This window comes from Phaenicophaeus curvirostris, chromosome 25, assembly GCF_032191515.1.
Source record: "Phaenicophaeus curvirostris isolate KB17595 chromosome 25, BPBGC_Pcur_1.0, whole genome shotgun sequence".
NCBI classification, from domain to species: Eukaryota; Metazoa; Chordata; class Aves; order Cuculiformes; family Cuculidae; genus Phaenicophaeus; species Phaenicophaeus curvirostris.
Window position 1 is genome coordinate 2,466,376 of NC_091416.1, and position 22,090 is coordinate 2,488,465.

The 22,090-nt window shown below is 51.5% G+C and overlaps 1 protein-coding gene across 8 annotated transcripts in view; it reads left to right on the plus strand.

Annotated features, from left to right (window-relative positions):
* The first annotated feature begins 788 nt into the window (after window positions 1-788).
* CADM1 (cell adhesion molecule 1) overlaps window positions 789-22,090 on the plus strand; it is a 168,545-nt gene continuing 147,243 nt past the window's right edge. For all 8 annotated transcript variants that reach the window (XM_069876636.1, XM_069876638.1, XM_069876639.1 and 5 more), the window contains exon 1: window positions 789-943. In XM_069876636.1, coding sequence (XP_069732737.1) covers window positions 841-943 — 103 coding nt within the window. In that variant the 5' untranslated portion in view covers window positions 789-840. The remainder of the gene's footprint in view (window positions 944-22,090) is intronic.

A 22,090-nucleotide genomic window follows, 5' to 3' on the forward strand; every position in this document is an offset into this window, starting at 1 on the left:
GGGTCTGGGGGGCAGTGATCCCAGATTTGGGGTTGGGGGGTGGATGTACTGTGTCTAGGGGACAGTGGTCCCAGGTTTGGGGTTGTGGGGGGGGCTGTACCGCGTCTGGGGGGCAGTGGTCCCAGATTTGGGGGTGAGGGGGGCTGTACCCAGTCTGGGGGGCAGTGGTCCAAGATTTGGGGGTGGGGGGCGCTGTACCCAGTCTGGGGGGCAGTGGTCCCAGATTTGGGGTTGGGGGGGGTGTACCGGGTCTGGGGTCAGTGATCCCAGGTTTGGGGTTGGGGGGCAGTGGTCCACGATTTGAGTTTGGGGGGGTGTACCGAGTCTGGAGGGCAGTGGTCCCATATTTGGGGTTGTGGGGGGGGCTGTACCTTGTCTGGGGGGCAGTGGTCCCAGGTTTGGGGGGCAGTGGTCCACGATTTGGGGTTGGGGGGGTGCACCTTGTCTGGGGGGACAGCGATCCCAGGTTTGGGGGGACACATGAGCGGGGTGTGTGTGTGTGTGTGTGTGTGTGTCCCACTGTTTGCCGGAGGCACCGGGTCTGGAGGAGGCGGGGGGGGGGGGAGGGAGGGAGGAAGGGGGGGAGGGAAGGGTGGGGCACTAGGACCCGGGGGCGCGGCGACACTTGGCGCGCACAGGGAGGGGCGGCGCGGGGGAGGGGGCGTGGCCTGATGTAGCCCCGCCCACAAACCATTCCTAATAAGGCCCGCCCATTCCTCGCGCCCCCCGCCCATTGGCGGAGGCCCCGCCCGCTCCCCCAGAGGCCCCGCCCCCTCCGCGGAGGCCCCCGCCCCCCGCGCTCAGTCCCGGCGCGGCGCGCAGAGCCGAGCAGGTGCCGGGATGGCGGGCGGCTCGCACAGCGGCTCCGCGGCGGGCGGCGGCGCCCCGGGCCTCCTCCCGCTCCTCCTGCTGCTCCTCTGCGCCGCCGCCATCATCCACACAGGTAACCGAGGCGCCCGGGGTCGGGGGGGGGTGTGGGGGACCACGAGGCTCGGTTCGCTTCGGTGACGCCGCGGGGAAGCGGGGGCAGCTCCCCGGTTACCGGAGCCGCCCTCCGGTAGCCTGAGCCGCCCCGGTTGCCTCCAGCCGGGGGCCGGGTGTCGAGCCCCATCGGTGCGGGCAGAGGCTGCCGGTTACCATGGAAGCAGCTTCTGCCCGGGGGCTCGTTAAGCGGCCTCCCAATTAAAAAGTAATTACCGTGTGCGCCCCCCCCCCCCCCCCTCCGCCCGGTGTTGTTTTTGCACGAGGACTCTGCTTTCGGGGCTGAGGGAGGGGGGTGCAGCGCGGAGGATGCTGCCCCGGAGAGGAGGGGGGGGGGGGATGCACGGAGGAGGAGGATGCCCCGGAGAATGGGGGGGGGGGGGATGCTCTGAGGATGCTGCTTGAGAGAGCGGGGGATGCTCCGAGGAGGATGGGGAGGGGGGTGCTCCGAGGATGCTGCCCCCCGGAGAGGGGGGGGATGCTCCGAGGATGCTGCCCCCGGAGATTGGGGGGGGGGGGGGGGGATGCTCCGAGGATGCTGCCCCCCGGAGATGGGGGGGGGGGGGGGGATGCTCCGAGGATGCTGCCCCCCGGAGATGGGGGGGGGGATGCTCCGTGCCGCTGCCCGCGGGAGCGGGGAACCTGTTGGAATCCGTTTGCAACTTCCCAGGCGCTTCCCTCCCTTCCCTCGGTGGCAGCGAACGCGCCGTTTCTCGCCGCGGGCGCGTCTGGAAGCGGTCGCGCAGCTCGGAGGCTCCGGGCGTCCGTGTGAACGGGAGCGACCGGGGCTGCCGGAGCCTGGATGCGGCTGAGCCTGCTGCCTCCTGCGGCTGCCGAGCTCCCCACCCGCGGAGAGGCTGCCGAGACCCCCTTTCCTCCCACCCCCGGGGCTACCAACCTCCTTTCTCCCCACCCCGAGGGGCTGCGGCTCCCCCCATTCCACCCGCATCCCAAACCACGCGGAGCTACCGCCCCCATCCCCGCCTTGAGGGGCTACTGACCCCTTTCCTCCCACCCCGAGGGGCTGCTGTCCCCACCCTGTGGCTGCTAATCTCCTTTCCTCGCACCCCGAGGGGCTACCAACCCCTCCCAGGGGCTACCGACTCCTCCTTAGAGGCTACCAACCTCCTTTTCCCCACCTTGAGGGGCTACTGACCCCCTAGGGGCTATTAACCTGCCTTTCCTCCACCCTGAGAGGCTGCCGACCTGCCTTTTCCCCACCCTGAGAGGCTGCTGACCTCCTTTTTTCCCCAAGGGGCTACTGAACCCCTCCTAGGGGCAACCAACCTGCCTTTCCCCCCCACCCTGAGAGGCTGCTGACCTCCTTTTTTCACTGAGGGGCTACTGAACCCCTCCTAGGGGCAACCAACCTGCCTTTCCCCCCCACCCTGAGAGGCTGCTGACCTCCTTTTTCCCCAAGGGGCTACTGAGCCTCTCCTAGGGGCTACCAACCTCACCCTAAGAGCCTACTGACCCTTTCCCCCCACCCCAAGGGGCTACTAAACCCCTCTCCAGGGCTACTGCTGCCTCGCAGCCGAAGCCCAGTAGCAGCAGGAGGAGCTGGCACTGGTGCCTGATGGCTTTGATGAAATATTCCTCCTTTAATGCCACTTTCTATTTGCAGCGCGTCACCGGAGAGGCACAGGGCTCGCGTTCCGCGCCCGGCAGCGTTTGCCTGGGACGTTTTGGGAAGAACAAGCCGGGCATTGAGCGATCTGTTGAATCTCACTAATAGGGAGAGGGGAGGGGGATAAAGGAGAGGGCAGCGCAGTGGAACAAAGAGCTTTATTCATAGCCGTATTGTACACGCTTTTCCCCGTCTTCCCCAGTGGTCGTTTTGGTGGTGGGGAGGGAAAGCCGGTGGCGTTTTGGACTCGTTCTCCCTTCAGCATCCTCCAAACCGCTCCGACGGCGAGAATCGCTCGCTCGGAATGGTACGTCCGCGTCCGCCTGGTTTCGCCAGGGGGGTTCTGTTCTCCGAACGCAGCCGCGCTCCAGCCCGGAGCACCCGTTGAGGGCAGCCAGGAGTGATGGAAAGAAGCCATCCGTGTCGGCTCCTCTCGTCGCGACGCAGGGAAACGGTGCGACTGCTCTGTGCCCAGATCTTGGCGTAGGTAACATCTCCTCCGCCGTGTTCCTAGGGTGTTTTGTGCCTTTTTTTTTTTTTTTTTGTGGAATTCACATTCCCTTTAGCCCGTGGTGTAGCCAGTCTCCCACCGGTTTGACCTGGAGACCTCGCCGTTTGCAGCCGCCTGAATTAAAAACAAAAGCGCCGTAGCAGGACAGCCGCCCGCGTCCTTTGTTTGGCTGCCTGGCTCTTCAGCCCTCGCCTCCCGCTTCGAATCTGTGTCTGTAATTCCAGGCTGGTGTGATGCTCGGGTAGGGTAAGGCTGTTAATCGCCACAGCGACGCGGCGCAGAGCAGCGAAGCAGCTGAAGAGAAACAAAAGCAGGGTTGGACACCGAACGGAATCGCCTGCGCCCGACCTGTGCTCCTTGGGGTTTTCCGACGGTGAAAAACGTGGACGGAGAAGGCGATGCCGGCGGTGGGAGACGGCTCTCTTGTGGTGTCGGTGCTGTGTGGTGAATCCCAGGATGAAATCCCAGCCCCTCCTGGTTTATTGCCTTTTAGACAACATCTCCTTAAGGCTGAAGACCTCAATTATTTCCTTCCCCCCCTGGGCCTTCTCGAAGCTGTCAGCTTGTTTGCTTCGGCAGCCTCGGAAGAGCCAAGCAGTGCTGTGACAGTCGCATCCGAGTGCAGTTGTTGGCCTCCAAGGGGGTTGCTACCTGAGCACGATGGAGCAAGTGCCATATGGTGCTGGTGGAGCGCGTTTTGGAGCCTTTTGGCTTTTGGTGGGCATCACTGAAATGGCTAAAGGTGATGCTTGGATTGAGTTTAAACCAAGCTGGTAACTCGAGAGAAATCTGTGCGTTTCCGTGGCACCTTTATATCTGATGCGAATGTTTTACGGTTAATTAAACTTCATCCCTGTGAAGCAGGGAGAGCTTTGAGGAATGATTCTAGCTGCTCCTTTAGGTGGCTGGCACCGGGGTGGAACGCAGCGTCTGTCTGTCTGTGCAGAGCGACGGGACTCAATGAGCTGGTGGGTCTCTTCCAACCTGGTTATTCTATGATTCTATGAATAACTTTGGGGCTGAAGCCGTGGGAGGCGTTGAACGATGGCATCGAGCTGCAGCCCAGCTGCGTACCGAGGTGCGAGGAGGGATGGTTGCGATCGAGGGCTCTGTATCTGCTGGCATCCGACAAGCCCTGTGTGTGTTAGGAAGACCCTCTCGAATGCAGCCAGCGCTCCCGCTGGGGCTGGGTGAAGCCAGGCTCCTTTGTAAACACGGAATGAGTTTCCAAGGAGCTTCTGTGTGTGCGAACGAGGCGAGGCTCCCGATCTGCAGCGGCTTCGCTCAGCCTTGGCTGAGCTCTGGCGTTGGGAAACACGCGGTTGCGTTCTGCATGCGATGCAAACACCAGCGGAGCGTTGCAAGAAGGGGCTGGTAAATAAAGTAAATCCATCTGGGTTGCAGCTTGGGCTCATTTGTCTTGCATGTAGGCAGTTGAGCGCAGGTTTATGAGCACGACAATCTGGCTGGGAAACCACTGCCAAGGAGGCTCCCGAGGATGGGAAGACGGGGAAAGAGCTCGGCTCCACGCATGATCCGCACAGAGGAGGGGGGAATTGTTGGTGCCTTTGCCTGGATGGACTCTGTGGATGTTTGCTGGAGTCGGGATGCTCCTTGGCATGGGTGGCTGCTGCTGCTGGTTGGCAGAGACGGCTGGAAAGGGGAGTTTGGCTCCTCCAGGGAGGCCTTATCAGCAGCTGCTTTGCTGATGCTGCTTCGCCGTTGGCTGTGTTTGCCTTTGCTGGGTGTGTAAATACAGCAGGATTTGTAACCGCACGGCTCCGAGTGACCCCGGGTGGCTTGGCGAGCCTCCCTCGCCTGCGCCAGGAGGTGCCCAGGGTGCGCGGCCGTGGGCTCTGCCCTATTGCTGGACTGAAAATGGGTCACCTCTTAACCCTGTGCCTGCTGGGGCTGTTGGAACAGAGCGTTGGTGGCAGCCTGGGAATGCTCTCAGCTTGCAGTGGCTGCTTAAACGCTCCTGAGAATGTGTTTACTGGCTCAAAACACTTCCTGATATTGCATACACATGTTCCTGTTTAATGCGAGTTTTTCTAGGCATTGTTATCATACCTACAAGGTGTTTTGATAGCCTGGATCTCTGTTTTCTGATAGCACACGGGTGTCCTGAATGCAGGGGCCCCTGTATCCAAAAGGTTAAGTTGCCTCCTGCGGTCCAGGGAGACGGGATTTTAGCAGCTCCGGAGGCTGCAGCGCTCGCTGGAGCTGGAATTTGGCCAGTAAGTAAATACTTTATGCAGTGGTTTAATAGCACAAGCAAAGCTGGATGTGCAATCTGTATCTCGTCTGAGAAATTGGATGCTACACGGAGAAAACCCCGTCGTGTTTTGTTTCCCCGGGGAATATCGGGCGCCGTTCTCGGCTGGTGCAAACCCACCGGCGCTAACTGAAGAGCCTCTGTTTGGAAACCTGCAATGAAGGAGAGAGACCCTAGGTGGAATGCTGTAATTAGGAGTGGTATGTACTTGTTTAAGTTTCATAAATCAGCTGCTTTTCTGGGATTTAATTGCACGGTGCAGCCGGCAGCTGCTGTTGTGGGCAGTGGGGAGCTCCACCACAGAAGGCTTTGAAGGTCGTCCAGGGCTGGTTTGGATGCTTTGGTGTGCTCAGCTTCCTGGGGAACAAGGGTAGCTTTTGCATGTGTGGCAGGCATTTTTTTTTTTTTTTGAAGGAAAATATCATGAGGCTTCAACCAGGACTTTGGCTACTGGAGCAGGAACGAGGGAGCGGGTCGGCTGGGGCACACGTCGGCGCGTGGCAGGCAGCCCACGTTGCTCCGAGACGAGCTGGCGTTCGTGGTTGAGGCATGGGCTGAATTTAGATAGTCCAGTTTTTAATTTGCAAGCACCGAGAGCTCCCCGGCTGCGCGTCTGGCCCCTCTAAGGACCCCTGTCTGAGTGTGGCTGCCATCCGCTGGGCTTCTCTCTGCCTTTTTGGCCATTACAACAGTTTTTCTCCTTCCTAATGTACTCGTCGTCTGTTGAACTTGGTTTTCCTGCTCTGTTGTGCATCAGGTTCTTGCTGTAACGTTGCGTGAGGTGCGAGGAGGCTCCACAAACTGTATGGGGCTCCCGAAAACCTGACTTTCAGGTCTATCCGATTTACCCACTCCAGATTTATTATAAAAATTATTATTTATTATAAAAATACCCAAGGAGCAGTGATGGTTCTTGTGATGGGTGCTGGATCCTCCCACGTGCTCACCCCCTGAATGTGGTCGGTGGCTTTTGTGTTGTATTTAAAACACTCAGCTAGATTGTGCCAGAACTTTTGCTGGCTGGCACACCTCGTTATTTTAAATTCATGATGTCCCTTTGTGGGATTGGGCCTGGGTGCTATTTTTACCCCACGGTTTGATTTTAATCGATGACATTCTTCTGTGGTTTAAAAACTCGAGTATTAAAACCTTTCTGCCCGTACTGGATTCTCAAGGTGAAGCTGTTACAAGACTCGAGACCCCATTAAGATGCCAATATAAAGGATCAAAGTGATGCTTCAGCATTATTTCCTCAGAAATATAAGACTTTTGTGGGCTGCAGCTTAACTGAAAAGTTGAGTTTTGATTTTTTTGGGTATATTTGTCACTGGAAATGCTGGCAGCTTCTCGATGTTGTCCATTTAGTAGGATCAGAATGGTTTGGGTTGGAAGGGACCACGAAGCTCATCCAGTTCCAACTCTTTGCTGTGGGCAGGGGCACCTCCCGCTGGATCAGGGTGTTTGCCAATAGGTGCTGCCTTCTGGCAGGTTCCTGATGGGCTTGAACTCAATGATCTTGACGGTCTTTTCCAACCTTAATGATTCTGTGGTGGTGTGACCAGGTTCTTTCCTTATGAAGTGTCTTACCTTGAACGATGAAGTCTGTGTCGCTCCTTTTGAGTCGCAACGCCAGCCAAATGTAGATATGGATGAGAAAATAGACTTTAGCAGTAAAGGGTGGCAAGCGCTTTTCCAGACCCAGGTGTATGTTTGGCAGTTGGAGGTGGCTGTGTTTGGAGCTCGCGTTCTCTGCCAAGACCAGCTGTGAAGTTTGCCTCGAGCGGTTCCGTTACTGGCTCCGTTCTTCACTAGGATGGCAAAACGTTGTGTTTTCTGGAGTCCTTGGCAAAGTGATGGAGAGTGGGCAGCGATCTCTACCTGTGGAGCAGCGAATGTGGCTGTCGGAGCCAAGTACGCCCACGGGACCAGTGTTGCCTCAAGTTCCACTTGGGCTTGATGAGTGCTGGGTATATAAACCCCTGGGTTCAGGTTACGTATGAACCTCTTTCATCTGGTTATGTCCTTTTTTAGCAGTGTTAGTAAGCACTTGAGCCTGATTTATAATCCCTTCAAAGGTCTGCTTCCAGCAGGGAAATGTCACTGTATTCCCAAGCCACCGGCTGGATGCTGGTGGTGGTGTCTTCCATCCATAAAGATGCACTCGAGGGCTAATCCAAAGCTCCACGATGAGACTCATGGAGCTAAGATATCTCAAAATTTGATGTGGGAACACGCTTTTTTTGTTAGGTTGGTGATATATTTATAAGTATGGACTTTTCATGGACAGAACAGCAGCAGATCGGACCTCATCAAGCTCCAACGCGAGGCACGAGATTGAGCGGCTGTGGGTACCACCAGCCCATGGAACATCTCCACCTGGGAGGTGACTACATCCCAGACCCCTCATCCCCTTTAATCCAGCGCTCTGCGGTCTATATCCCTTCTCCAAAGTGTGACAGGGAAGAAAGAAATATCAAGCAGCAAAGTGACATTTCCCTCCCTCCCCTGCTCCCCCCGTGCAGTAATAGAAATAGGAGTCGGAGTCTGCAGCATCAAAAGAGAGATCAGAGTAATCGGATCAAGCATGAGAAACTGCTTGTTGCCGCTTTTCTGTTTTCAAATGAGGCTGCCTGGCAGCTTCCCTCGCAGAACACTTTTAAATATCAGGGATGTTAAGCTGTGGAGCTGGGGTTACAGTGAAGTGGAGCCCTGCTAAAATTGGGCTTAAAAGAAAACTTTCTTTGCACAGGCTGCGTGTTACGTGTAGCCTCTGGGCTAATGCACAGAAATGAGTCTCGTTCCCTCCCAGCCCTTATTTTGTACCTGAGGAGAGGAATGGAGTCGTAGAATCAGAGGATGGTTTGGGTCGTAAGGGTCCTCAAAGCCTGTCCAGTTCCACCCCCTCCCACTGGATCAGGGGCTCCAAGCCCCATCCAACCTGGCCTTGAACCCCTCCAGGGATGGGGCAGCCACCACTGCTCTGGGTAACCTGGGCCAGGGCCTCCCCACCCTCACAGCAAAACATTTCCTCCTAAGATCCCATCTCAATCTCCCCTCCTTCAGCTGAAAACCATTTCCCTTCCTTGTATCCCTGCTCTCCCTGACCAGGAGCGCCTCCCCAGCTTCCCTATAGGCAAGCAAGAATGTTTGTCCCTAACCCTAATTGCAGGGAGAGGGTGTTCACTTCATGTGTTTTATTGCAGTTGTGCTTTTCAAAAATGTGCTCTGTGATGCTGATACACATAATGACCTTGAAAATGTGAGGTGGCCTTCTCAAAAGGTCTTTGTGGCCAGGTTAACTGTGCCCTTTGTCCATCAGAAGGTGTTGGAATTCTATGTCTGTGTCATGCTGGAGGGGAAGGCTGTGGGCTCTGGTTTATGCCTCAACTATAAAGACTTCTCTTTATATACCAGCTCCTCCAGTGTTGTCTCTGCACCAGCTGGAGGACACCTACTCCAGTCCTTTATGATGCTCCAGACCATCACGCCAGTCGCTTCTCCGTACGGTTGCAAAGCTCCGATGCCTTCAGTTACACGGTTGTGTTTGCTCAGGCATTTTGCTTGGATTAGCTCAGTGGGTTTGAGGTTTGTAGAAGAACGGTGAGCATTGTTTGCTTTGCTTTTCTAAAGCAGAAAGTGATGCTGGACTTGTTGCTGGACATGGCAGATAAGATGACTTCCTTGCAGGAGCGCCTCTCGCAAAGATGCTAATCGGGTCCTTTACAACAGTGCTGCAAGTGAGGGGGTTTGTTTTGCTGCAGATAATCCTTTGATGCTGGACAAACACAAGTTGCTTAAGCATGCGGGACAATCAGAAACCCCGTCTCGCTCCTCAGAGGTAGGTTCTGAGGCCGATCAGCTAATTCTAACTGGCTTTATTGTAATAAGGACCTGAAATATTCGCATTTAGAGAACTGTTGCTGCAGCTTGGCTGGTTTTGGATTTGTATTCTAAGCTATTTTGCTTGAAAACATGACTTGAGCTGTTTGTGCTCCCATTACTTGCCTCTTTGATATCTTTATCCACATTAGCTAGCGAGACGTAGGCTGTGATATCAGAAGCTCAGAAGAGGCAGGGAAGCTCTTAGGAGTTGTCCCTCCTGCTTTCCCCACTCTGTATAAAATTAGATGCTCTTTTCAGCTGACTCAAGGATCCGCACTGCGTGAGCTCTCTTAAATGAGAAAGCACGCCGCGTTGTGTTGGGTGTCATCAGCTCTTTCAAAGCATTCATGCCTAGATTGCTTTTCCTGCCTTTACGCAGGGGAAGGTTTTGGTGTAACTGGGTAACGATGCTCGATGCTGTGACCCCGAGCGGTGCCGGGTTTCGTTATCATTCCCCGATGACATCCTGACCGTTCACGGCGTTGGGTACGGAGCTGATTGACAAACATTAATCCCGTGAATGCTTGTTGTTGAGCGAGCATCAGCTTTGTCACACAGAGCTGGTGGAGGCCAGCTTGGGTCTGTTAGGGCTGCACAAATCGAGCTTGCGTTTCCAGGACGGGTGCAGCAGCAACGGAACAAAGCAAAACCCGTGTGATGGGCTTTCACAGCCTCCTGGAGAATCTAGGTCGGCTTGACAGCACCTCCAGCTCTCCAGGCGGATTAAGTTTTTTTCCAACCTCATTTTTTGCTGTGCAGAGTCTGGAGAAACTATGTGCGCTTCCTTAGCGCCCGTTGGCCAACGGGAGCTCAAATCAAGTTGATGTGCGAGAGCGTTTTGATTTGCAGTGGAGCAGAGGGTGTAGTGTGGTCATAACAAGGTGCCCTGGTGAGCCAGCCAGTGTTTCCCTGGCTCTTCAGCAAACTCATCCCCTGCACGCTGCTTCTCCTGGACCTGGGAAGTGGAGCAGAGGAGGATGCTCGAAGCAGAGCCGTGTGCTCTGCTTATAGGGTCAGGGTACGCCGCTGCTTCTTCTGCCATATCACAGCTAAGTGCTGTTTTTCCTCCTCTTTGCTTAGCTTCTGGCTTGAAAGCGGCTCAGAAAGAGACGTTACTCATTAACCCGGTGGCCAGAACTGCTAAAAGTGACTCCTAAGCTGAGGTGTTTGAGCTCTGTCCACATTAACAGCTTCTCCTTCGATTTAAAGGTCTTATACTCTTAGTCGTCCTGTATAATCTTTAACAGAACGTACACATTTAATCAACTCTCCCTGAATCCGTCACTGCCAGGTATTGCTTCTTCAGCATGTGAAGTGCGGTCGCGTCTGTGCTTGGCGAGAGCCAAGATTAAAGCAGGATGGATAGGAGATTAACACTGTTCCCTTCAGACATCTTCAGGGAAAGAGGGGGAAACTTGTAGTCGACATAAAGAAAATACTCAGAGGCAAATCATTTATTGCTGTATGGGATATATAGAGCCTCATAAACAGAGGGGCTTTTAGCAAAAGCAGTGATGTAGCTTTTAAATCACTCTGGGAGAATTTTGGATGCACGATGACAGGAGGACTCTCTCCTCCAGGCTCTCTTTGGTAAATTGGATCTCGAGTTTTCGAGCGTATTAACACAGCGTGATGTACGTGGGGTGCAGCTCTGGAAGGTGCGCGTGGTCTGCAGGTCAAGCTGTTCTTTTGGGGTACCTCTCCAGTTCTGTGTTGAGGTCAGATGGGTCTGTTGATCTCATTCCTGTTTGAGATGGGGAGGCTGTCTGCCGACAGCTCTGCTAAATGTCATTCTAGTGTTTCTTATGGAGCGATTTGAATTCCTTGCAAGAATGAATCTCTTGCTGTGTTTATTGTGTCCCATTGTATTGACAATCTGCTGCTTCTTCCTCTCCTTCCCACTCATGTGCCGCAACCCCCCAAAATCTGACTTCCTTGGGTTTGTGTGCAAGGCTGCCAAGACAGGAAAAGTGAACAAAAATAGGTGTCCGTTGCTGGTTTGAGTCCAGCATTTTTATTAACTCCTGGAATTAATCACAGAATCGTGGAATCATCGAGGTTGGAAAAGCCGTCTAAGCTCATCCAACCCCACCGTGCCTGCTAAACCCTGTCTCCAAGTGCCACGTCTGGTTTTTTGAGCCTCTCCAGGGATGGAGACTCCACCCCTGCCCTGGGCAGCCTCTGCCAGGGCTTCACCACTCCATCAGTAAAGAAATTTTTCCTAATATCCAAATCCCCAGGGACTGTGGCCGCGTGCAGTGAGATCATAGAATCAGATGGTGCTGGTGGAATCAGATGGTGCTGGTGGAAGCGTGTTGCTCATCTAGAGAGTAAGACATCCTCGGCAGTTCAAACAAACTTGTGGTACGTGCAAATAAGAAATAAATATGTAAAATGGAGTGTGATGCTCTGGGTGGTGTTACCCCACAGTGCCTGTGGCTGCCCCTTAGAATGCGACTTTGCCTTGGGTTCCTGCAATGGACAGGGATGAGTGAATGGCACCTTCTTCTCCCATCCTCTCCCTCTTCTTATGGATAAATCCTCTCCTAACATAGGGAGTAGCTTAAATTATCCTGCGGTAAATAAATAAGGATTAGTAGGCTATTTTAAGCTTGGTCATCTGCCTGGCGAGAGCCCAGCAGACTGGCCGATCTTCGCTTGTAGGGATGAAAGGATTTTGCGTGGGAATTAACAAGGACATTGCAGGGGGATGTTGGTGAAAACCGGTGTGGATTGTTCCCTGCTTCTGCTGGATTTCACCGCTCAAAACCATCACTAAATCCACTGGGAAAACCTCTGAAAGTGCAAAGCAAAGAAGAGCTTGGTACAACATCTTTGTAGCAGTCGAAGAACCCAGCATCCATTAAAGATGCGATCCAAACCAGTGTGAGTTTTAATGACTTGGTATTTTTGTTGTGCCAAAAAATCGAATTATTACTGAAGGACTTCTACTTGCTGAGCTGATTTATGAATGTCTACAAAACCGCTTTCCGAAACCTATGTAGAAGTTGTATCTGAATGAACCAGCTAAAGAGATATTTTTGTGAGTCTAATAAGCATAATAAACTGATAAATTTTAAGAGGGAGAAGCCACCTCTGAAATTGATATCTGCGCATTTTAAATTGGTTCCTAGGATTTATAGGGAATTCAAGGGCAGATTAAGGGTGAGGAGCTTGGAGTTGGTATGGAAGCAACTTGACCCTGTTTTTCTGGGAACTCTGTGATTCCTGGGGCAGAGGAGCCAAGCTCTAGGGTACTGTTGTATGGGGATGAAGGCTTTAAGCTGAAAGAGAGGAGGTTGAGATGAGATCTTAGGTAGAAATGTTTTGCTGTGAGGGTGGGGAGGCCCTGGCCCAGGTTGCCCAGAGCAGTGGTGGCTGCCCCATCCCTGGAGGGGTTCAAGGCCAGGTTGGATGGGGCTTGGAGCCCCTGATCCAGTGGGAGGTGTCCCTGCCCGTGGCAGGGGTGGGACTGGATGGGCTTTGAGGTCTCTTCCAACCCAAACCATTCCATGATTCTGTGAATAACCACTTGTATAGCATAGACCATGGTGGCCCTGGGCTTTCCCTTCGGCTCTGTGGTCAACGGGCATTCAATGACCCCCATCTCTCACTGTGCAAGAGCTATTGGTGTTCGATTCTCATCACGTGTGATTTTTGTTCTTGGTCTCCTCTTGGAGTGTTTTTTTCCAGCCTTCGTTTGTCAGGATTATCAGCATGCAGAGGAGAGCTGACTCCTATTTACATGATTTAGTTGTAAATATGGTAAGTGTTGATAGATATTGTTGTCATAAGTGCTTACAGCTACCGGACTGATGACTGAATTTCTTATGTGCAAATCCGTACAAGCGATGCATGCGAGCAGCTTCCCAGGGGAAGGGCGTGAAAGGAGCCTGGGGCTGCTGTGAACAAATCCAACTGGAGGTGTGGCTGGAGTGGGTGGACTGATTGGGGCAGGATTGGCTAGCGGCAACTGCGGCTCCGATGCCGTAACGAAAGAAAAATAAAAGGTTCTTGTTCCTTTTTTTTGGATGTCAGTCTGGGGATGATGTGCCTAGGAGACACCTGTAAGGATGCACCCAAGGGATGCAGGGGATGAGCCGATGCAAAGATGCAAATCATCCTTGCCACTGGGATTGAGGGAATAAATGTGTTCTTTGCTCATCGTTTCTTTTTAATTGACTGCTAATGCTCTGCTTGAGCTGCCTTTGTTTAGTAGGTTTGATCCTCTACTACCTACCTAGATCCCTCTCCTTTGCGAACGAATATTTCTGGGAATCATCTCTCCAAATGCAAAAAAGCCTGGATTTGGTAAAGTCCTCTCCAGGGGCTGGGAATTGTAGAGGGCTCTTGGCAACCATCAGACATTCTTCATGTCTCTCAAGATCTGTGCTTCTTGTGTGTTTGACCAATGGAAATGGGAGTTTGGAGTGGAACTTGGGGTTTTGAGGTGCTTTAATTGATAATGTTAAAAAAAAAAAACAACACAGGGAGGGAGGAGCATGGTCATGTTGTGTGTGGAGGGAGGATGTAGAGATGTGACTGGCTCTGCACAATCACAGACCCATCAGGTTTGCTGGTGCTGGAAGCTGAGTCTGGATCCCAGGCAGTGATGGTCCCTCCTACCTTCCATGGGTTTGTAGTTCCAGCTCCTGCGAGTTGGAAACCTTGGACCTATAGGCTTTATATTCACACATTCCTAAGGAGTCAAAGCTTTGCAAGGCTGGTGATGCCATCAGTCCACTACCTCCTGATAGTGCACCCCATGCTGGATTTGGGGCATGGATAAAAAGCCTCTCCCCAACGTACATTGTCATACTAACATTTAAGACATCGCATATCTGGCTACGGCTCAGGTGATGTGAGGAGAACCTGGGAGCTGCGTCCCGGTTCTTATGGCGTTGGGTTTTAACAGCACTAAAAGTGTGAAATGAGAGGCAGCGGCGTCCGTGCCTGCTGCTTGGTTTCTCCATTTGGAGCGGCTTTCTTGGGAGCACAGACAAGTTGGAAGGAGTTCTGCTCCCTCCCAGGCAAAACCTGTCCCTTTGGTTGGCAATGGAGCAGCTTGTTGGGATTTGTGGTGTGGTTTGTTTGCCTCGCAGCCCCTGGATTCAGGAGCATTTTGCCTTAGGAGGGGGAAAACCCACAAAATGCTTCGCTCGTGGGGTCAGGAAAAAGGGAGAAGAGCCTCGAGTACTTAGTATGGGCAGTGGAAGCTTTGTGGAGTCACACATCCAGATGGATTACATGAGGAACTTGACATCTTGTTTAAAAACAAATCATTCATTATGTAGCAATGAATAATCAAGCATTACAGTTTCATCTCTGGAGGTTCCTTTTTTGGTTGGAATTTTGATAGTTCAGTAATTAAAAGCTGAAAGCTATTACACTGTCTACATGTTGATCAATTGGTAATTAAAAAGTTGATGATAGATATGGTATTTCATGGGACTGGTTTGTTACGATCAGATCTCCTTAGTGTGTTTTGAAAATTGTCATTTAACTGAGCGCTTAAACGAATTTCAATATTCATGGATGATTTTAGTGGAATTTTATAAATGCCTTTCAATTGCCACCATTTACATGCAGTAACTTGAGATCCTGATGGATCACGGGGTTTTTAATATGATCCAAAAGGTTGTTTTTCTCCCCATCCGCTGCGGCGTGTTTTGAGCCCGTGTCCATCTCCCTCCTCGAGTTGCTCGATCACTCTGAGGCTGTCATAGCACTAATTTGCTGCGGCAGATTGCTGTGGCTGCCTTAATCAGCCCGAACCCAAGGCAAATACTTAAACCTTCTTGAGGTGTGACCCTTTCCGCAAGATTCATTCCGTCTAAGAGTCCTTCAGCTTTCCTGCTGGCTTCTTAATCTGTACCTGGTGGCAAAGCGCTAATTGGGACGGCAGCGTGGACTGATCCAGCTGCGTTTCCCTGCAGTGATCGTAGAATCATGGAATAACCAGGTTGGAAGAGACCCACCAGATCATCGAGTCCAACCATTCCTATCAAACACTAAACCATGTCCCTCAGCACCTCGTCCACCCGTCCCTTAAACCCCTCCAGGGAAGGTGAAGCAACCCCCTCCCTGGGCAGCCTCTGCCGGTGCCCAATGACCCTTTCTGTGAAAAATTTTTTCCTAATATCCAGCCTGAACCTCCCCTGGTGGAGCTTGAGGCTCCAGGGTTCAGTTGGGGTTGTGGTGGGAGCATCGTGGCTCCAGCAGAGCCCCAGTTCCATGTCATCTTCCGAGCGGTCCTGTCAAATGCGTGGGTGGGATTCTTAATGGACTCTGGGATCTTAAGTGGAAGAGCTATCAAAATACTGCGTAATTTATATTGGAGGAATCTCTCAAAGCGATTAGCGGAGGACAGATAACACCGGGAAAGAGCTGGGGTTGTTTAGCCTGGAGAAGAGGAGGCTGAGGGGAGACCTCATTGCTCTCTGCAACTCCCTGAAAGGAGGTTGTGGAGAGGAGGGAGCTGGGCTCTTCTCCCAAGGGACAGGGGACAGGACGAGAGGGAATGGCCTCAAGCTCCACCAGGGGAGGGTCAGGCTGGACATTAGGAAAAAGTTTTTCACAGAAAGTGTCATTGGGCACTGGCAGAGGCTGCCCAGGGAGGGGGTTGAGTCACCTTCCCTGGAGGGGTTTAAGGGACGGGTGGACGAGGTGCTGAGGGACATGGGTTAGTGTTTGATAGGAATGGTTGGACTCGATGATCCGGTGGGTCTCTTCCAACCTGCTGATTCTATGTGATGTTCTGCAGCACCATGCTCTGCTTTTTGGGTATCGGAGCTGTGGGCTGTGGAGGACAGCTTGCCCTGCCTCAGCAGCTCCGGCTTTTTGAGCTTTCAGCTTCTCCAGGCAATGAATATTTGAAGAGCTTGGAGGTCTGCTGAGTCCTTTGCAGCTGAGGGAAGGTTGAAGATAAGTTTGATAGTACAATCAGGGGTAAAGCAGTCCAAAATGAAGGAAAACTGTGTTGGTAATGGCCTCCGTGATGAAAGATTCATTGCTTCAAGAGTCTAATCTGAGACCAAAATGAAGCCCGAACCTGATGCTCTTCAGAGCATAATGCAAGATTTACTGCTCTGCCACACTCCAGAGATTAAAAAAAACCCAACCATCCTCTGAAACACTCTTCTTCTCCTTGCAAAACTTGGGAAAAGTATGTTCTTTTTTTTTTTTTCTTGTGAGTAAATGTCCCCCATTTTGGTGATGTTTTTGCAAAGACGTGCCAAGTTCTCTTTTTTTGCAACCCTGCTGCTTGTAGGGAACTGGTGAGGTTGGACTCTGCAGGGATGGGTCTGGTGTGCGATGCTGCGGCAGGGGAGTGGTCATCACCCTGTTGAGACCACGGGCTGGAGAGGCGTTCAGTGAGCTCTCCTGGAGCAGCAAGGCACACGGTGGTGGCCTGGAGGCTGCTGCCGGAGGGGCTGTGCTGGGTTCGAAATCCCTCTCGAGCGCTCCTTGGCTGGGCTGGCGCGGGGCTGGCAACGCGCCCTACCTGAGCTGCAGCCCTGGCACCGCTTCCCCGGAGTTGGCTTGGAAGTAGAACACCGTTCAAGATCCCTGCCAACCTGATCTAGTGGAAAATACCTTCCCATCGCTTAGCCTGGCAATCCTGAAAAAGCCTGGAAAGGAGAGCTGGGGGTGTTTAGCCTGGAGAAGAGGAGGCTGAGGGGAGACCTCATTGCTCTCTACAACTACCTGAGAGGAGGTTGTGGAGAGGAGGGAGCTGGGCTCTTCTCCCAAGGGACAGGGGACAGGACGAGAGGGAATGGCCTCAAGCTCCACCAGGGGAGGGTCAGGCTGGACATTAGGAAAAAAATTTTCATGGAAAGCGTCATTGGGCAGTGGCAGAGGCTGCCCAGGGAGGGGATTGAGTCCCCTTCCCTGGAGGGGCTTAAGGGACGGGTGGATGAGATGCTGAGGGACATGGGTTAGTGATTGATGGGAATGGTTGGACCCGATGACCTGGTGGGTCTCTTCCAACCTGGTGATTCTATGATTCCCTCGTGGGGCACCTGAGGAGATGCCATGTTCAGACCGTGAGCCTCTCCTTCCCAGCATCACATCTTCAGTGCTGGGAGGTGTCAGAGGTGCCCGAAGGTCAAAGCCCAGATGTGTGGATCCTTTGGGTGGGTGAACCCCTTCCCAGCTTTCCCCCCTGACTGGTGGGACATCCTTCTGTACTCCAGGGCAGGGCAATCCTCATCCTTCTGCTGATGTAAACAATGATGAGGGCTTCACCCACTCCTCGGGGACATGGACAGCGTTTGAGGTGACCCATTTCTTCAGGGGATGAAGACGTGACATCGTATAAATGACACCGATGCCTTCTGGAAAGCCCTGGGTTTACAAAGCACTCTGTCCGTAGCCACTTGTTGCTTTGTGACAGCTGGTTCTAGTAATTTGTTTTTATAGGGCAGTTTGTACCAAATGAATGACACGTCGAATATTTTACTGAGATTTTAGATTATCTAAAGAATACTTTCTGGTTTACTAATTGGTAGATAATGCTGAGTACATTGATGTTGACATGAGCAAATGGATTTAAAATGATTTTGAAGTGAGCCTCATTAGAAGATGCTCTAATTCAGTCAACAGGAAATGTCAACTAATGTGTCCGTGCGCGCTCGGACCAGATTGCAGCAGCATTGGAGTTTTTACAGGTCTGTATTAATTACAAATATGCTGCTGCATGAGGCTACTGGTAAGTCTCGTTAAATTCTGGATGACAAATTCTGAGTTGCATTCGTTAGAAGGCAGTAAGTGTGAAAGCTGAGTAATTAGTGATCTTCCAGAGTTCCTTGTGGCCTTTGATGAGCCATCCTCAACCAGGCGAGGGCTGGGAGGCTTCTTTTAATCAGTCTCTTTCTGGAAAATACCAAAGAGCAATAAACCCAGTCGTAAATGTAGGAAGCTGGAAGGGGTGCTTGGGCTGAAACAATGCCCCGTTGAGTTTCTTCAAGTTCTGGAGGCAGGTGGTGCTTGTGGGTGGTTTTACGAAGGCTGTTTTTCCATGATCCTCGTTGAGCTGAGATGTGAGCTGGCTGCGTTGTCCAAAGCAGCCCTGGCAGAGCTGGGGATGAAACGCTGTGCTGCTGTGCACATGCAATATTTATCCATGGCGGGGAGAAAAGGAGACAGCAATCTTGTAAAGGGGCAGCTAACGTCTTCATTTCGCTGCGATGCTTCTGTTGGCAGAGGTGATCAGGTCTTCCGAGTGGATTCCAATGGGCACTGACAGTCCAAACGCATCTCGGTTTTAATCCTAAGGAAGGAGGTGGGTTTCGCTGTCTCCTCAGGTTTGTAATAAATCACCGTAGTGCTACAGCCCTCCCGCTCCAATTTGATTGCAGCGGGGGAGATTTGTTACTCACCCAGATTAGGATCTGCGCTTGTTTTTGGACCTTCCATCAGTAAAATCAACTTTTCCCTCTGTCTCTTAATCCATGTTGCTTTGCAAGTGGCATTGGAGGTTTTGAATTCATAAAACTGGATTTGTTTAAATCTCTTGCATTCAATTCCTCAAGACAAATGGGGAAATCAGTGGCTGTGCAGCTCTGGCCCAGCATTAACCCTTTTCTCTTTCGGGGAAACGAGTCTCTCTGCAGCTTAGGAAATGAAGGGAAAGATGCTCCGGAGACACGACCGACATATCAAATACGTGCTGTGCTGCATAAACCTATTAGGGCTGTAATGTAATGTTCTCTCTAACGAGATTCATGGCTGTTGGGGGGGAGCGAGGAGGCAATCCTTTTCACTAAATTGTGGCTGGATGAATATATTTTCAAAGGAAAACAGAGAAAGTGAAATATCTCCTCCCACGTCGCTGTGCTGCGCTGCCGCCGAGCCTCTCCCGTCGCAGCCGCTCTGCTCTCTCCTGTGCACCAAAACAAGGCTAATGAGTGGGAAATTGGACTGTGCTAATTGGCTTAGTGTAAAGGAAAGGGTTGTCTCTGGCTTGGTCAGCAGGCTTCGCGTCTTGAAGATGAAGCAGCAGCGCATTGCGGGCGGCTCGAGGAATCGCAGTTTCTTCCGAAGCGTGAGCTGCGTGCGGCGGCCGCGGGGTTCTCAGCCAAGTTTAAACCCTGCAGCATCAGCAATAACTCCTGTGCTCCCTGTATCACCACGTTTCCAAAGCTCAAGGCTCACGTCTGATGCGTTCAGCATGTTTGCTGCATGCAAGGGTGGTCGTGGCTGAGGGGACCTGCCCTTCCAGAACCCCTTTCGTATCGACTGCGCAAGCGCTGCCGGGCTTTGCTTCTGTTTTCCTCCTGTTTTCCAAACAGCCATGTGCATCCACAGCTTTTGCATTGCACGGAGCCTTGTAGGATGCAGCATCTGTGCTTGCTGAGCTTCTACTTGCTGGCCTGTTCCTCATCGTTGAGGAAAACCTTCCCTACCAGACCAGAGTAGAGCAATGATATAGAAAAAAGAGGGGATGAAGTGAATTTCCTTTATATTTCCATGATGCCCATGGGCCAACTGTTGGGAAATTATGAGAAGCTTTTAAAAATGGGGCAAAAAACCTTAAAAACCCTGAGATCAGGTTTTGGCATTCCCTTTGCCGGGGGTTCAGGTGGTGGCCAGAGCCCCTTGAAATTTTCTTTAATGTCTAGAATTGGTTTAGTATTTGATAGGAATAGTTGGACTCAATGATCCATTGGGTCTTTTCCAACCTGGTGATTCTATGATTCTATGATTCTATGAATAGAACTGTTAGCCATTTAGTGCGTTCTCTGTGCTGTAGGTGGCGTGTAGGCATGATCAAAGAGTGCTCGGTGTATTACATTACCTGTGATATTTGGGGATATTTTTATTATACTGTGAAAATAATCTGCAAGATCTGATATGAAGAGACACAAAAGGTGAGTTGAAAGCAGACAAGAACTGAATCATTGAATTGAATAGGAACTGCACTGTGCAGGCTGTAATGCTCCTTCCCATTCATTACTGCAATTATAATTATGGAACCCAAAGTATTTAATTGGCCTCACAGACTCTTCACACTGAATAGATTGCATTGTTACCATTTAAAAAAAATCCTCTTATGCATTGCAAATACACGTACGTGTTGCTCTCTGGTTCTCAAGAGGTTTCTTTGTTTATGTGATGAGTGATTAACTGAATTATGAATCTTTCTGATGTTGTGTCAAACTAAAATCTAATAGAGGAAAAATTCTTCCCATGCACCAGATGAAATTAGATAGGAGCTTTAAAAATATAGCTTCATATGTAGAAATGCCTGAGACCAGCATAATCAGGGCCATTGAAACGGTTTTCAAAAGTAAGAAAGTCTCTGCCCTAGGCTTGGGGCTTGAAGCTGGATGGCCCTTATTCCTGGAATAGAACAGAATTATAGAATTCATTGAATCACAGAATGGTTTGGGTTGGAAGGGACCTCCAAGCCCATCCAGTCCCACCCCTGCCATGGGCAGGGACACCTCCCACTGGATCAGGGGCTCCAAGCCCCATCCAACCTGGCCTTGAACCCCTCCAGGGATGGGGCAGGTTGGCTTGTCTTCCTCTCCTGCTTAAAGCTCCATCAAGATTTTTAAACAATCCGTATTGCCAGATTGTGTTTGTTGGGAAAATGAGTTCTTGGTGCTCGCATCCCGTTCTCTGGCGTGGACGGGCACCTTGCTCTGGGTTCTGGCGAGCAGCGTGCTCCCTGCGGACAAGGCGCCATCTCCACTCTGTTTTGGGTGAGCTTGCTCAAATTTTCTTCCTTTGTGCCACTTGGCTCTGTGTGTGGTGTGTGCGAAGCGAGCAGACGAGTTTAATTACAAAGCAGTAATTCCATCAGCAAGGCTCTAGTGAGCCCTTCAGATGCAGGGGAAGCCTATTTGTCCTCCGTTAACAACAGAAAGGTGGGGAAAGGTTTGTTTTTCCGCCCTTATTCCGATATCCCTGTTTGCTGCTCAGGCGGTATTTATTGTCCTTTCCTGATCTTTTAATGTTTCCACAAATGGAAGGACAGTGGGTTCCAATATACCCAGATCATAACTTCCCATTTAAATGGCTTTTTAAATGGAGCGTTCTTTCTGAATTGCCGTTTCTTCTTGTTGGCTTAATCTTCGCTGAGGGGCGGTGGGGGACGAGGGCTGGAGTCGTCACACACAAAGATGCTGTGTGTAACACTTGGCAGAAGGACTTGAAATTGGATTACAAGCTACTATTCCAGCAAGTAAATGTCCGTGGTGTTTTTATAGCTTATCTCTATTCATCTCTGTTTGCAGGGTTTTGCTTGCCAAGCGTTAATGTAAACACTCTATTTTGAGACATCGGTCCATTTGCCTTCTGGAAATCCTTCTTTTATAAGGTGGTAGTAAACCTCTCTACATAAAAACAAAATAGCCCTGTGGTCATAACTGCGCTGACTAACACTGCTGATGCACTTGCCACCTGTGTCAGCACTTTGGTGCACTCTAACCAGGGTCTGGTTTTGGTAAAATGCTCTTGTTCTGGGCACCGGAGCTTGTCGTGATCTCGTAACAACATCTTCTGGGTTCCCTGCCGTGAAGCTTGAAGCTCTGCTTCTGATTTTCAGTTGGTACCTCTGCAGCACGTTGCTCCTCTGTAGTTCTTTTGTGCCTGGTGGGCACGTGCTTCTACTGCAGCCTTTGTGCAAGGAGCTCCTGAGCCCTATCTCTTCCATTAATGATCTTTCTCTTTATATCTTTGAACTTCTTGTCTTTACTTCAGAGATTTCTCGCTTGTGCCTGTCCGGTGAGTATGTGGTCTTCATGACCTTATCCACATAGGTGTTTGATCTTGCTAGTTGGCCATCGTCTACTGAATGCAAGGG